Raw genomic sequence first — 16,001 nt, forward strand, 5'->3', positions numbered from 1 at the left:
CAAAAATCTGTAGGTGTACTTCTTACAGTGTCGTAGAGATTTTGGTTTACTGCACCTCGAGCAGACGGAAAAGGAGTGCCTCAATCAGCTTGCCAGGGTAACTCACATGGCGGCAAGGTAACTTTTCTTAATTTACTATGACCTCAGAGAGCGACAGAATTGAACTTAATGGGATTTTATATCAGAATCATTGTAGTAGTTCCAAGCTCTCGTGTTTGTTTATATCTTTGTTTTTGATGCATTGTGTTGCAATTCCTGAATTATTAAGATGCACAGAATATAGTGTGGCAGCTTCCTCCCCAGTGAGAGGCATGCATGCAGGCCAAATGTGTACAAGACAGATTCTAATTGTAAAACTGTTTTCTAATTATGCTTGATTTTAAGTACTTTTGTAATGTATTTAGGAAAAAAATGGTAATAATACCTAATGTTCCATGTTAAATGGCAGTTATTGCTGTTCTGTGCTAATTTTCATATATTGGAATGTGCTTTCATGAACTTTTCCTTTAGTTTATAATCTTAAAGTGTATATCTTAAAAATTTAATGAGTTATCTCTAAGATCAAAGCATTATTACTTTATAATAATCATTTTAAAAATTGTCAGTATTCTTTAATACTGATGTATAGTAAAGCTGAGAAGGTGTACTATTGTGAGTGACAAGCCTGTCTTTGCTTGCCAGGAGAGAGAGAGCATTGTATAAATTAGGATATTGTGAAGCTCCTTTCTGTCTGATCTTAGTGATGACATGTTTTGCTTTTGTAAGTTGCTCATGACGCAGATGTGATAATGCTGTTACAGATAGTCCTTTTTGAAATCTCTTCTAGAGACAGTATGCACTAAAACTTTGTGAGTTTTCCCTGCCTTCACTATTTATAGGACATGCATCAATAACAGTTGCTATTCTGGTGCGTTTTATCAGAACAGTGATAGCATTCTTCCTCACAGGAAAGTGTTGACTGGTTTTGTTTGAATTTTTGTGTGTGTTTGTTCTCATAATTTGTCATCTTAGAAGCAATTCCATTTTCTAATTAATATTAGAGCTAGATAGATCAATTCTGGCTTTATGATATCAGGTTTGGGATGAAGAATATCCAAAACCTGCTTCCAAGATGGGACACAATTCTTGCCTTATATACTAAGGAAGCTGCCCTGTTTGAATTTCTTTGCTTTCCTACTGCATTGAAGATACATGGAATCAAAACAATTTTATAGTATCACCAAGCTAGGAAAGAAAAATGGCATTCTGGAGACAGGAAGAAATTGTTTCTGAAAGCATGTGTTAGTATCTTCCCTTAGAATGTGTATATATATCGCTGGTTTCTCTGTTTAGTGATAACAAGCCTTTCCACGTATCTTTAACCTTTGAGGTAATTGCTAGTATGGGGGATGATTTTATTTTGTTTTATGTTATTGACATAAGTACTAGAAAATACTTTTGAAATTTTTGGAAACCTAAATGTTATCTATAAAGAAAGTTTCCTCTGTGTCTTTTTTTCCACATCAGCAACCTAGAATCACTTCAATTAAAGGCTGCTGTGGATAGCTGGAATGCCATTGTGGCAGATGTTAGAAACAAGATTGCATTCCTCAGGGTAAGTCCTGTGGTATACTTAAATCGAATTGACAGACTTATGTGAGAATACATACGGGAAGAACATCCAACACTAGAAAGAAGCAAATGGTTTAGATACTTAAGAACATTTTTTCGTCTCAGTTACTAAAATTTATGCTCTCAGTTTGTAATGGTTTTCATATAGTCAGTGTTAGATATAATTTGTAGGCTCATATGTGTTATTTTTAGATCCTTATCCCAGGAAAAGGTAAACTCAAAAGTTGTTCCTTACCTAGCTTTTCCAGAATTTCAAAGCCAAACAAAAATTAAACTTTAAATTCTTACCAAAGAAAATTAAATTTCCTAACCAGCCATAGAATTAAATGGAATGTCAAATAGAGCTGTATTAATTTCTAGTATTAACATTTTATGTAATTGTTCATAATGCACAGTCTTAATTACTGATTTAATTGAATTAAGTCTGTGAAAATCAAACTAGTGACTATTTATAGATATGGTCCTCAAATCTTTATATGTAATGTTGATTAATTTTTGCATCCATGCCACATCTGTAAATGAAGCAGTGGGACTCAAGTTACAGAGAGCTACCTCAAAACACTATGGAATTGTCCACTTTTCAAGTGATGGTTTTATCTGATTCTCCCTAGTATACTGTTCCTCTGTCTTAGTGGTACTTAGAATTATTTTCCTGAGTATTCAGAGTATTAGCCTCTAAAGCTCCGTTCCTTGTTTCCTGTTCTTGTTTTCATCCAAGCCTATTTTGCATGGAAAAATCACTAAATGCTTTTTTATATATAAGGTTTTGTTTTCCAGTTCCTATGGTTGTTTACTAAAATGAACCAAGAAAACTAGGGACAATGTCAAAAAAGTATTGAAAATTGAGACTGTCTCAAATTAGACTCCCTCCTCTCCTCCGCTCTCTTCTCCTCCTCCTCTCTCCTCTCCCCTCCTGCTCTCGTTTCTTCTCCTCTCCCTCTTTCTCTCCTTTCTGTTCTCCCCTTTTCCCTCTCTCAAACTCCAAGAGAACAAAACATTTATAGAACTGGAGCAAGCAAGAATGTTGGGTTTTATTGTTGTTGTTTAGGTAAATAGAATTGTTGGTATCTAATTAAAACTTTCTAAATGTTTTCTTTTATTGTTTAAATGAACATTGGCAGTAAATTCAGTTCTTCATTAAAATATTTAATTATTAAAATATTTTCCTTTAACCATGTGTTATAGGTATTAGACTATTTTAGATTCTATACTCACTTTATATCACTGGTTCCTATTTGGGAACTGGAAATACTGGAAACATTGAGGAGTTACCATAAACAACTGAATTATGTCACTATTTTATCAGTAAATCTCTATGAAAGCTTACAGAATTGTTTTTATGTCAGAAATTGTTATATTTCTTCTGTCAGTGGGTTGAGAACTACTATTTATATTGAATTATTTAAATCAAACACTTCTATATGTAGTTTCCTTAGAGTCAGTGGTAGTCTAAAATATGTTTTTCTTCTGTCAGACACAGTACAATGAACAAATCAATAAGGTGAAGCAAGGGTTTGCCTTGAGTACCTTGCCTCCAGTCCAGCTTCCCCCACCACCACCAAGTCCTGAGATACTGGTAAGATTCCTGGCATTTTGGAAAGCTGCTATCTAAATTTGATAAATGTTAGGGGTAAAATGCAGAATATATAGTATGTTTGGTGTATGCTCAAAAGATATTAAGTGCATGTTTTAAATACCAGTTGCCACTGATGGCTAATCCATGGTGGTACAGTTTGACTGAGACCAGTTCAGACTGACCTTTAGTCAAGCATTTGAAATCTAAAAGTGCTGTTTTCATCCTCTAGAATTTACTTACATGTGAGAGATAGTGTATGAATGCTGGGAATTCTCACTGCTCTTATGTTAGCACTATATAACTAAAGCATCCAGCATAATCCCTAGAAAGCTTACTAGAGAGTCAGTCCCCTCTGCTTCTACTTTATGCTTTATCTTAACTTTTCTGATCTACTGTGCCTTTGACAGCAAGGGCAGTTTCCACTTTCATCACTACTTCACTTATTAAGAGCCAGTCGGTGTAGCCAGATGTACCCATCTCTGTACTTTAGAGACTAGAGCGCAGTAATCTGAAATAGAAGTGCCCATGAACTTTTAGGCTATTATTTGGTGACACCTTTTTGTTTCTAATGTACGTTCGCGTATAAAAAGTAAAGAAAGGTAAGATACTTAGGGGCAGCTTGCTTTTGTATTAGCATTCCTACTAACTCTGTCAACTTTATTTCTACTCACTGTTGAGTATAACAAGGACCACTTATTTGCTAGAACATAACACAAGTAGTCTCTTGTCTCATTCTCAGTAGCGTCCTCTTTCCATCTAAAACTTCATGATTGTACTCCATTACTATACATATTACTATAAGCATTCTGGTCTTCTGAACTCTCACTAAAACACCCATTAAACTCTTGTCAAATATTTCCAAATTCTTTCCATGACTACTTCCAAAAACCTAAAAATCATATGGCCAGATTTAGTCACCAGTGAGACCCCAGTACTGAATTCTAGTGTTCTGTATTTTTTTATAGTCGCTATGATGAAATATCTAGCAAAGCAACTTAAGGGAGGACAAATATCTTTTGGTCCAGTTTCAGAGGAACTGAATGTTACGGCAGGAAGATGTGGCACAGCAGAACAGTTAACATCATGATGTACTAGGAAGCAGGCGAAGGGGAAAGCCTTATTGGTAATATGGCGTTAGTGATTCTCAAAGGGACCTCATTATTTTAAAATTGAATGAAAACTTGCATGTTATATATGATTTTATGTATAGTTTTATGTATGTATATTATATTCATATATTATTTGATTTTACATAATAAACATATGTAAAACATCAGGGGACAATTGAAATCCAGCTTCATCATTATCGGTAGCTAACAGTCTTGTTTTATATCAATCTCCTTCTCCCTGGAATATCATAAAGCAAACACTGGGCTTCATATAATTTCATCCATTTATACTTCAATATATATCCTAAAAAAAGGAACTCTTACTGGATATTGTAGAAAGAGACATTAGGACCACGCCGCTAATCATGCCCACTTGGGCGTGGCTAGAGGCGCGTACGGAGGAGGTATAGAGGCGTGGTCCTATTGTCTCTTCCTATAGGATATAATCACAACATCATATCTTAACTAAGACTGGTGTAGTAGATATGTATAACATTAGTATTTAACATCTAGTTAGAAATTTTATTTTCTTAATTGTCTCAAAGTATCTTTTCTTACCAAGAAGGCATGCGGTGTCCGTTCCCTAGTGATTAAGAATCAAATGTCAACCTGTATGTCCATTGTAATGTCCACCATTAATTTTTCACTTGTTTAAAACCATTACTTAAAGCTATGTTAATGTTCTATTTTCACTCCAACAAATTATTATTGTGTTCCTGCTTTATGATCATGTTAGACCTAAAACACTGTAGAAGTTCCCTAAGCCTATCCCTGTCTATACTCAAATAAGTAAACCGAAGTTTCTTACCAATTAACAATTGCCAAGACCCCTTTGGAAATACAAGCACACCCCAAAGGAACTCTGTGATGGATTATCCCTTGTTATGAGCCCTACTTCATTTTTCTATTGTTTTTAAGGATAAAGTCCCGATTCCATAAAATGTCACCTTTATTACAAATATATCTTCTGTGGATAATTTTAATATTTTTAAATGAAATTGCTAAGTATTGTCTCTTAGCATGTATAATATTCACTGAGACCTTTGAGATTTATACACATTATACCTTTGAGAGTCCTTTGAGAGTCTTATTTGATTTGAGGGTGAAATCTTAAAGATCACTTCACCTAACCCTCTTATTTTATCTAAGAATTTTGCATCTAAAGTTATCCAACCAGAAACAGAGAGGGTCATGGTAAACTCTTAATTCTCTTTCCATTTTATTATTGTTCTTTCTATTGTATCTCACTTTCCTTTGCTTTTTCAAATTCTCATAGACTTAAATGATATTTTGACACACACATTGCTTCTAATGTACTTTGGATCTGAATTTCAAATCAGTGTTTTACCTCCAGATATTGTTCTGATTTTAAAGCATTGTCTGTAAAAAAAAATCTCTATATGTGTGCAGGGTTTATTTTATATAATTTTTTGTCTTTTTAACGTTAGATACAGCAGTTCTTAGGAAGACCCCTTGTGAAGGAATCTTTCTTTAGACCCATACTTACTGTTCCTCAAATGTCTGCAGTTTGCCCTGGAGTTATCTCTGCAGCTGTACAGCCCAGACCACCCCTGGTAAGAGCCTTTCCTGGTGAAATAATATTAATTCGTTCTTTGTAGCTATAATGGGATTCCTGAATAAACATTTTATCTTCATTCGTTTGGTAGGACAATGTTGGTAGTGCCGGTGATGATGATAATTAAATGGCAACTTAGTGAATACCTGTTTTACCTAATATTAGCTTAGTTTTGAGATACAAAAATTTCTATCTTTATACTACTGAGTTCTTGGAATTGCAGTTTTACTTCCGTAGCTATAATAAATAAAACTTTAAGATAGATTGGCATTTTTGTTTTTGACATAGCTATTGTGTAGAAAAGCAAAGAGGATAAGTCACAAGTCACTATGAAGCTACTAAGCTTATATACACACCCAGAGTGTTTCCACTACATCTACAACCAATGATGTCAGTAGCATCAACTTGGAACAAAACCCCTAAAGTTTTCAATCTTCCTAATTGTAGATAGTCAAGTAAGTTTTATTCAAACCTGAAAAAAGAATAAAGATATTTAGAATAGAATTATTTTTTTCTCTTGATTAAACTTTAAGGAGAAAATTTTTTCTGAAAGAATAATGTCAGATATCATTAGTGAAAAGTTTTTTCCAATCTTGACTTTCCCATAAAGGCACTTGGGCAGTTTTAAAAGTGTGTGTGTGTGTGTGTGTGTGTGTGTGTGTGTGTGCACGCGTATGTGTGCCCACGCGTGCTCGCATCTGTGTCTGCATGTCTGTATTTTTGTGTGTGCGTATATGTGTGTGTAGTAGTAGTATATAGTTGTTGTATCTTGCTTTCAGTTTCTTTTTGAAATATAGTTAGATGGACTCATTTAAATTTCTATTCCAACTGTCTACAAAAGATATGTATTTAAGTCTCAACATTTTAAATGAGTACTTCGTGGGGAAAGCTAGGAACTGAGGCAGATCGTGTTTGATTCTAGCCACTGGTAGTTGTTGCTTACTTTTCATGGTGATCCATAGAAATTTCAATAAGTGTTTTCATTGTGTAATTGCCTTAGTAACCTAATTAACTGTCTAAATTTTCATACTGATGATAATTCACTTAATCTTAAAATCACTTAATCATAAAATGCACAAAAATGTTGGTGACATAGCTCTTTTAGACATATTGTTGTACTTTCCACACTGTCATTGTCTGTGATATTTTTGAGCCTTTTAGCAAAAGTGCTTCTGTTACTATTATCTTTATGTAGAATTTAAAATTTTATCTTTGTTATTTTTCTAATTATAAAGGTATATAGAATAGTTGGAAACATACAGATAATGGAGAAATGTTGACAGTTTAATGTAAAGTTACCTTGTGATTGAATCCCTAGGAAGAATTACCATTTTGCTGATTACCATGTAACTTACCAATGCTTTTGTGTGTTCATATGTATGCACACATTAAAAATTTCAATACTAAAGGAATCACACCATAATACTATGCTATATATACTATTTTGAAAAATACTGAACATATTCCATGGGTATCAATTATGCCTTGGAATATACGTCTATTTGTAAGAACTTGGTTGATTTACTATAATTTTTTTTAACTCAACCCTTTGCTGGTAGACTTTAGGTAATTTCCACTATTATTTCTTCAAAATTCAGCAATATACTCTGCATGTGTTTCTGTATGTGATGGTAATTTCAGGACAGATACCATGGTTTTAAAGTAAATTTAAAAAGGAAATAACAAGTTAGAAATATTGTATTTGTTGGGAAAAAAATTCAAAAAAGAGAATGTAGATGTCATTATGACTCTTCATTCTGCCTTTCTTTTGAGGCACCCAAGTGTTACATTGGCATGTGGTGTTGCCTACTAACTGAAGCTGATAGTTATGACTCTCTGCCCTTTACAGATGCCTGGTATAACCTGGGCTATGCCAACGCCTATAGGTGATACTGTGTCACCCAGTGCAAGTCTATGCAGTGAACCTCTCATGATAAACTGGGAGAGGATTACAGACAGGCTGAGAATGGCTTTTCCACAACAGACAAGGTACCTTAATTTTGTTTTAGTGGTTGTACTGTTTTTTACAGTTTCTGTAGCCTTAATTGTAGAAATGAAATATTTCACACACATCCACAAACATAACTATTTCTTTACCATGGTCTTAGTAAAATAAAATTGACTAAGAAGACATAGCACTCAACAGTCTTAGTAAAATAAAATTGACTAAGAAGACATAGTACTCAATGCTAAGTAAACATTTTTACTTTTTATTATTTCTTAAGGTATGAGAAGAAAAGTGCTTAAATTTATGTTTGCTCATTTGCTGGAAATACTAGTTGTAAATGTACCTAATTTGAGCGCCTCCAGTTATATTACTTTAATAGCAGGTCACCAAAGTAGGTTTTCAGTTAATTATATACCCAACATCATCAGGCTTCATTTTACTTTTTTGTTTTATTGGGATTCCTATGATTTATTTGTGAGTGGACACGGTTCAGTATAATCACAATTTTTCAATGTCTGACTTTAGCAGAAGAAAAGTTAATTCTAAACTCTCTGTGTATGTGTACAAATAAGTCTAATTTTCCTTTGTATTTTCATTTGAAAGCATTATATCTTGTTATCAAATTAGATTATCATTAAGAAGTTTCATAATTGTAAATAGAAAAACAGAATTAGATAGTTAATAGATAATTATAAAATGAATAAATCATGAACCAAAGGAAAGAAAAATATCTTTTTTCTATCATGAGTACAGATGGCAATAGAGGATTAAAAAGGGAAATAGTGATTAAAATAATTACAAGTTAATTATTTTTCATGTAACAAACATATCTTTTGCTTGCTTTACTTTTATATTTAATCTTTATTTTGTTCTCTTTGAGTTTTATGAAAGTAAAACATTAAATATTACAAAGATGAGAAAACAATAACAAGAGTTATTATTAAAATAGTTATTTTAAAATAGTTATTAAGGAATACTTCAGTCTTGAATGAAATTTGAGAAATAAAGTCTTCAGTATGTAAATGAATCAACACAATTTTCATATTGTGAACTCTTTCATAAACATAGTTACATTTCACTTGTAAACACATTAAGTATCACTTTTGGACACAATTAGCAGTTTGCCTTTTGGTTTCAGGTAAATGCATGCGACATTTTTAGATTCAAGAGTACAGAGTTGAGTCTATATGCTGTCACATGAATAGGATTTTTTATGTCATCTGTGAGGGTACATCCTTAGAGCATTGGGAAAAAAAAAAACAACCCTTCTCTGTTCTTGATTTCTTCTAGGAAGGAGCTTACAGATTACTTACAACAACTGAAGGATTCTCATGGGAAGTCTGTGTCTCGACTTACATTTGATGAAATTGTTTACAAGATTTCCCAAATGATTCAGCCCAAGAAATCTGAGGTAAAACAAACAAACAAATAAAAAATAACAACAACAAACTTTAATTCCCTGTTCTCATTTCTGTAATAGTGACATAATATGTTTAGAGACTTAGTCATGGGATGTCATTTATTAGCAGTAAATAACTCCACAAATTCAACTTGACAATTGGGATGGTAAGTGTTTTTAGATCAGACTAGAATAAAACTGATCACCTTTCAGTTTTCTAAAGGCTGCTTTCAGTGATTCTGAATACAAGGGTTTTTATCTAATTTTCTGCAAAGATTTATTTAATCTAACACTTTACGTAACTCTAGCAAATGTTGCCAATATTGTATTTCAAGAATATTGTTTATCATGAATATTGTTTATCCTTTTGGTAATTTTTGCTGCAATCTATTCAGTTATGTCAGGTGACAGACACTATTTTAGGATAATTTTTAAAAGTAAATATTGTTTTTAGAGTGAAGGAAAATCTGCAGCAGATGGTAAGAGTGCATCACCCAGCCACACTTCATCACAGCCTAATGCTCCCCAGACCCCCAAGTCATCACAAGGTTCTACCACATGGGAAGGAGACAAAGATTTGGTGAGACAGAAGTTGTTCACTGTAAACACGTTTAGATCTGAGAGGGGAAAAAAATAGCCTAAATTTTATCATACTTATTTTTCTCTAGGATAATGAAGAGGAAGAGGAGGAGCCCTGTGTAATCTGTCATGAGAATTTGTCTCCAGAAAACCTTTCAGTTTTGCCTTGTGCTCACAAATTCCACTCTCAGGTAAACGTTTAAGTTTGTCCTGTTAACATTTTACCATGAATAAGAAAGCTTACTGCCTTTCTTAAAAGGTACATCAGCATTCAGTGCCATTTCACAGTCTCACTCTCTGGGTGCCATACCAAAACGTTTACATCTTCACTGTATGCAGTCATGGTTGTACTGCTGTTTTCAGGAGGACAGCCTGGAGTTTTAAGTATACATTATATAGTTCCCTTGAACAGAACTAGGAGACATCTCAGTTGACACAGCAGTTGAGTGACAGGACTAGCAACAAAGAAGTGCCACTTTACCCCAGCTTGCTGTAAATTCTAATGTCTATTGTCCATATGTCATAATGGCCACCTCATTTTAAAGCAGAAGACTTCTATTAGTAATCTCTATAACCTCTTGTGTTTATGTTTGAAGATTCTGAGGCTTGAGTATTAATGTCAGAAAAATGTAAGGCAGGCATATCTTTTGTGTTCTTGCTATCTAAATGGATTAATACCTGGTTCTGCTGCTGTGTAACTGTTACTGATGTACAATGTATGGTCCAAATCCTCTGGAGTAAAATGTGATTTAACAAAAGAAAAGATCATCTTAGAGAAGAAATGTTTTTCTTGGGGAAGTGAACAGTTGCCTGGTGTTTGGAACATGTTTCAATGATACAATATGTGGTACCTGATACAAAATTATGGGTGTTGTCTGCTTCTATCTGAAGAGTTTTAAAAATGGCTGATCCCAAAAGGTCTCCAAGATGACAATTTTCCACTAAGTTTTCCCATTTTGAAACTTTAATATGTGATGATTTTAAAATAATGTTTGTCAAAACTTATTTGCTATTGCCTAATGATCAAGAAGTACATAATCCATTCAGTTTACTTTTTAGGGTTAGTTATTAGGCCTCAAATACAGTTCCTATACTTAACCCTGCTATCGGATTTGACTCTCCATTATTCAAACATCCAAAATACGTGGTTTTAGAGTCAATACTTAGGAAACATAAATACTTCATAGTTCAAGATTATTACGTTTTTCACTGTAGAAAACTATCTGGAGAGAGTATTCATCCAGGGAGTTTCAGCTTTAGAGCCCCATGAATAGTAACTTTCATATGCCTGTTGTTATTTATTTAATCAAATATAAGTGAAAAGAATTTATAAATATTATCAACCTAAGAGCGAATATAGCAAGTTTCTCCAATATCCTTGTAAGGAAGAACTAGTCATTTTTTAAAATAGGGTGAGACCAAATTTTGAGTCAAATAAACTGACTTAAAGATACTCTGCAGTTGCCAGTTATATTACTTAGCAAACCAGAGAGGTATCATAGTTGTAGCAGATGGCTTAGCTTTTAGATCCACCAGAAGACATGTTGGTTGGTAACTATGATGTATAGAGTGGTAGCTGCCTCTGCTAGGCTAAATTTGAAACTCTGACTTGAATCGTTTTGCTTCTTAGTGCATTAGACCATGGTTGATGCAACAGGGGACATGCCCCACCTGCAGACTCCATGTTTTGCTACCAGAAGATTTCCCTGGCAACCCCAACGGGCAGTTACCCAAGATCTGATACAAGGCAGGTAGCTATACCTAAGATCAGTTTTAGATATTGGAATTTAGTTCTGCTTTATAATGAGCAAATTTCTTGAATAGTATGCTCTTTGGTGTCATGCTAATAGACCGGCTAATTGCACCAGAGCAGAGTCAGAGATCCAGACAGATCTAAAGCACTTGTGAATTAAATGGAAGGGACTTAAAGAAGGTGGGATATGATAGTTGCATTTTGTTGCTCTTCATAACATTTTCCATCTGTAAACACAAGACCTGTAAACATGACTATTAGTATATTTCTTAGAATGTCCTGTCTTTTTCCTTCTTACTGTATTGTTCTTTACTTTCTCTCAAGTATGGTACATTTCAATTTCCTGAAATAAATTTAGGAGAAAAAGTAGGACTATAGATTTTAGTTTTCTTTTAATTTGAAAGAATTGAACTATATTTCTATTTCTGCTATTATTTTCTATCTTCTGAAATAGCTACCCTTGATGAGATTATGAACTCTTTGACACTGGTGACCATGCAGTGGTTTATAATAGCCTGTGACATACAATTGTTTTAGACATTGCAGAACCAGTTTGTCAACTTGTTGGTGCCATGGAATCTCCACAAAAATTACACTATAGAAACTACAACAAAGATTTATCTTTCCCTCAAGAGCTAGTTCTTAAAATCAGATCACAAGACACCTATATTCCCAATAGTTAGCACTATAAATACAGAATGAAATTAGAATTAGAAATTAAGATGTAGTAAAGGAGGCAGATATGCAAGTTAAGTTATTTGCTGATATGACTAATTGAGATCTTACATTGTAAACATATTTCTTGACTCTTAATGATTTTCATTTTGGGGAGATATATTTTCCTGCTTAAAAGATATCTATTGTCATGTATTGTTCTGGGGAAGAACAGAAGCCATTTTTATATGTACTTGCTGCTGCTTGTGACAAAGTTGATATCCACTAGACCAATTGCCTATCTAAAGCTGAGAGTTTTAATTCTTAGACAACAACGCTATTTTAAAAATAGTGTAAATGCTGTAAGTGGTGTATATGGCTGTACTTTCAAACTGAAAGTAATCCATAGTTACCTTGTGAGACATGTATCCTTGGTTGACATTTACAGTCTCAGTTTCATTAATTTTCAGAGGAAGGGTTTGACTCAGCAACTATTTTTTGTGTATTTCAGTGTAAAAATGTATTCTGAAGTTACTGTGAATATTTAAAAATCCTATGCCTGTAATTGTATGCTAAACTTCTTTTTCTATTTTGAAAATAAACTGAAAATGTGAAAAAAATATTTTTAAAATGTCAACATGTGAGTGGGTGAGATAACTCAGCAGGTAAAGGTACTTGTTGCAAAGCCTGATGACCTGGGTTCTAACCCTGAGACGTGCATGGTGAAAGGAAAGAACTACCAATCTTGCTAATTGTCCTCTGACCTCCACATGCACACATACACTGAGATGGACAAAAGAGGGAGGGAGGGAGGGTGAGTAGAAGGAAAATTCCTTTTTAGTATGTCATTTGTTTATGCATAAAATACTAACATTGTGTTGGAGTTGCAGAATCTAGAACTTATGGGACATTCAATCATCTTATCGCAGTTATATAGCAAACTACCTTGTAAGATAGTTCATGCTTACATTTTGTTTCTTAGTTCATGTTTATAATTGTAATTTCATTTTTATGTGGAAAATAAAAGTATTTCTCATTGAACAACTATTTTTCTATGTACTCATCTTAAATATACCCAAAAATACCTTATCTATTTCAAATGTCTGTTTTTGTTGAGTTGTACTTAAATTTTTCTTCTGTTTTCGGGAAACTGTAGGGGAAAGGGACCAACCAAATAAACACACCCTGAGCAGAGCCAAAGAAACACACTTTGGCCCTGAAACCAGAACCAAAGAAATGCACCCCGACCCTAAAACCAGTGCCAAAGAAACACACTTTGGCCCTGGAATCAGAGCCAGTGAAAGGAATTCACCCTGGCCCTAAAACTAGAGCCAAAAGGCTAAAAAGGACCAGAGAAAGAAACACACTTTGACCCTAAAACCAGAGCCAAATCTAACCCAAACCCTGTGCAGAAAACTAACCAATCCTCGAGCAGGAGCTCTAGCCAATGTGAGCTCAGCTTTGAAATCTGAACAATCCCCACCCTGGAAGCCCTATTTAAAACCTGTTTGTTCAGCTTGCGGCTATTAGAGCTACCCAGCTCTCCTTTGCCACTGTGGCAGAGGACAGCCACTCTCCTGGATTCTTCCTTCCTAATAAACCCTTTCGATGAGCTTTGGGTGAAGACTTTTGCGCTGGAGCAGAGACAACTCTGGGCGGAGCAGGGCTTTCATGGCTGTAACACTTGCTGGGGAAACCTTCCTCTGGCAGAGCTGAGTGGTTACAGTCCACTCTCCACTCTTCGGATAACAGAGCTGAACTGTAGCAACTTCCCCTACGGGAGCACAACTGCTACACTGGGCAAACATCCCCAGCTGGAAGACCTGCTGGAGCAGAGCCGATACACTGGGGAAGACTTTCCCTGAAGCAGGGCTGTAAGCTGCTAAGCTTACTGTGGCCTGTGGTAGGTAGTACTTGGCTCCCGAGCTCCAGGATACCTTTCCACCTGAGCTGTGTAACACTCAGTATTCTGTGACTCCCGAGTGCCAGAATACGTGTCCCATCCAATCTATCCAAAATGCCTACAGAAACAATAGGAAAATAAGTTGTTAGTCATCTCATCTTGTGAAATACCAAGGATGTCTTGGAGTCTTAAAATACAGAAGCTTGGGGATTCGGTGCTTTTCTAATCTGTCTCTATTTTGCAGGTGTTTCTTGTCCAAAGTCATGGGCTGGGTAATAGGTTAGCCTCTTGGTACTGGTGGATCCTGTTGCTCTGCCCCATGCCTTCTTTACTGGCTCATGTGCTAGAGTGATAGTAGTGAAGAGTGTTCACTGCAAACACTAATAACCTGAGCTCTGTCCCTGGGACCCCTTTGGTGAAAGGAAACAACTACTAATCCTGCAAACTGTCCTGACATCCATGTGCACCATGTGACTTGTGTGTGCACAAGTCATTCTTGGATTCAAGTAAGGAGTCAAAAGACTTAACACAATCAATCACTGGTCTATAGTGAGAATGGAGAAGTGTAATACCCCACAAAGTCATGTCTAGTTATATAGATGCTGAAGGTAAAGGAACTTAATTGGTGATACACAGTGGCGTCCACTGCCATGCATTCTTCTGAGGAATGATTTTATCCAGCTCAGAAAACAAGCTAATGACCAAGAGCTCCTAACATGACAATATTTGTATCAAAAATATTTTGGGGTGCTTAATGAGTAAGAGTGCTTACTGCCCAAGCATGATAATATGGTAGATATTGACACTCTCATATAAAAAATCTGAGCATGCCGTCATATACTCTAACCAGAAGATGGAGACAAAGGAATCCTAGGAGCTTACTGACCAGCTAGCCTACCCAGAGAAATTCTGTCTCAAGGGAATATGGTACACACACACACACACACACACACTCACGAACACACACGAACACTCTATTTTTAAAATAAAAAAAAATCTGAAAATATCCAGTAATGTACTACAGCTCCTACTGGAGGACATGCCTTGCGATGTTTATTTTTCATGTGTATAACATTTTACAGCTTTTATAGGACACCTTGAGATATATTTGGTACTTTGTTTGATCTATGAATCACAAGTATATATTACTATGATTTCTTTACAAACCCAGATAAGGGGGAAATAATTTACTCAAGGTGACAGTCACAGATTCTACAAAGTAGCATCCTGGGGTTATAATACAAGTTTTCTGTGCCCTTGCTGGTGTTCCTTCTAGTGTTGATATCTGCATCCATTTTGCATTTACTTTGTACGTAACAAAAGTAGCACTTACTACTTCTTAAATAATTCTTTTCAAATTATTAACAAGATAATTTGGAATGACATTGAGGAAAGAGTTTGACTTCCCCCTGTAATTTGTTTAAGATGATTCCAATTAATGAAAATTATCTTGACTTAATTATTAAGACTCCTTTTTCATTCCTTAATCTTTTCCAGCTTGAAAAGTGAATCTAATTCTGTGGTTCAGGAAGGCAGGTTTGATTTTAAATTTGTGAAGAATGCCCTACATTTCTAAGATATTCCTAAATAATGTACTAACTTTTCCAGTCAGAAATCCATGATTGGAGTAGCTTAGTACTACTTTGATTTATAGTCGGATAAAAACAGTAAATGACCATGTTTTTTTGAGTAGGTAGTTTCAGTTACTAGTTGTGTAAACTAGAAGGTGCGGGTCCACAGAGCCATTGTGGTAGTGTATTTATATAAATGTGCATTCCAAGCAGCCATCTTGGAGTCTGCCTCAGCAACGAGCAATATAGATGGTCTAGTGTACATTAAATTTTGGAAGCTATTGGTGTAATAGAGTGGTTTTCTTGGGTAAGTCTAGGTTTG

At 34.9% G+C, this 16,001-nt stretch overlaps 1 protein-coding gene across 3 annotated transcripts in view; it reads left to right on the plus strand.

Moving 5' to 3' along the window:
• The window catches only part of Dzip3 (DAZ interacting zinc finger protein 3), a 69,745-nt gene extending 56,920 nt beyond the window's left edge, over positions 1–12,825 (plus strand). For all 3 annotated transcript variants that reach the window (XM_005074776.4, XM_013116893.3, XM_013116894.3), the window contains 9 exons: positions 14–117; positions 1,507–1,594; positions 3,086–3,187; positions 5,745–5,870; positions 7,722–7,861; positions 9,111–9,231; positions 9,674–9,799; positions 9,888–9,989; positions 11,429–12,825. In XM_005074776.4, coding sequence (XP_005074833.1) covers positions 14–117; positions 1,507–1,594; positions 3,086–3,187; positions 5,745–5,870; positions 7,722–7,861; positions 9,111–9,231; positions 9,674–9,799; positions 9,888–9,989; positions 11,429–11,539 — 1,020 coding nt within the window. In that variant the 3' untranslated portion in view covers positions 11,540–12,825. The remainder of the gene's footprint in view (positions 1–13; positions 118–1,506; positions 1,595–3,085; positions 3,188–5,744; positions 5,871–7,721; positions 7,862–9,110; positions 9,232–9,673; positions 9,800–9,887; positions 9,990–11,428) is intronic.
• The last annotated feature ends 3,176 nt before the right edge of the window (positions 12,826–16,001 follow it).

This window comes from Mesocricetus auratus, unplaced genomic scaffold, assembly GCF_017639785.1.
Source record: "Mesocricetus auratus isolate SY011 unplaced genomic scaffold, BCM_Maur_2.0 Super-Scaffold_100008, whole genome shotgun sequence".
NCBI lineage: Eukaryota > Metazoa > Chordata > Mammalia > Rodentia > Cricetidae > Mesocricetus > Mesocricetus auratus.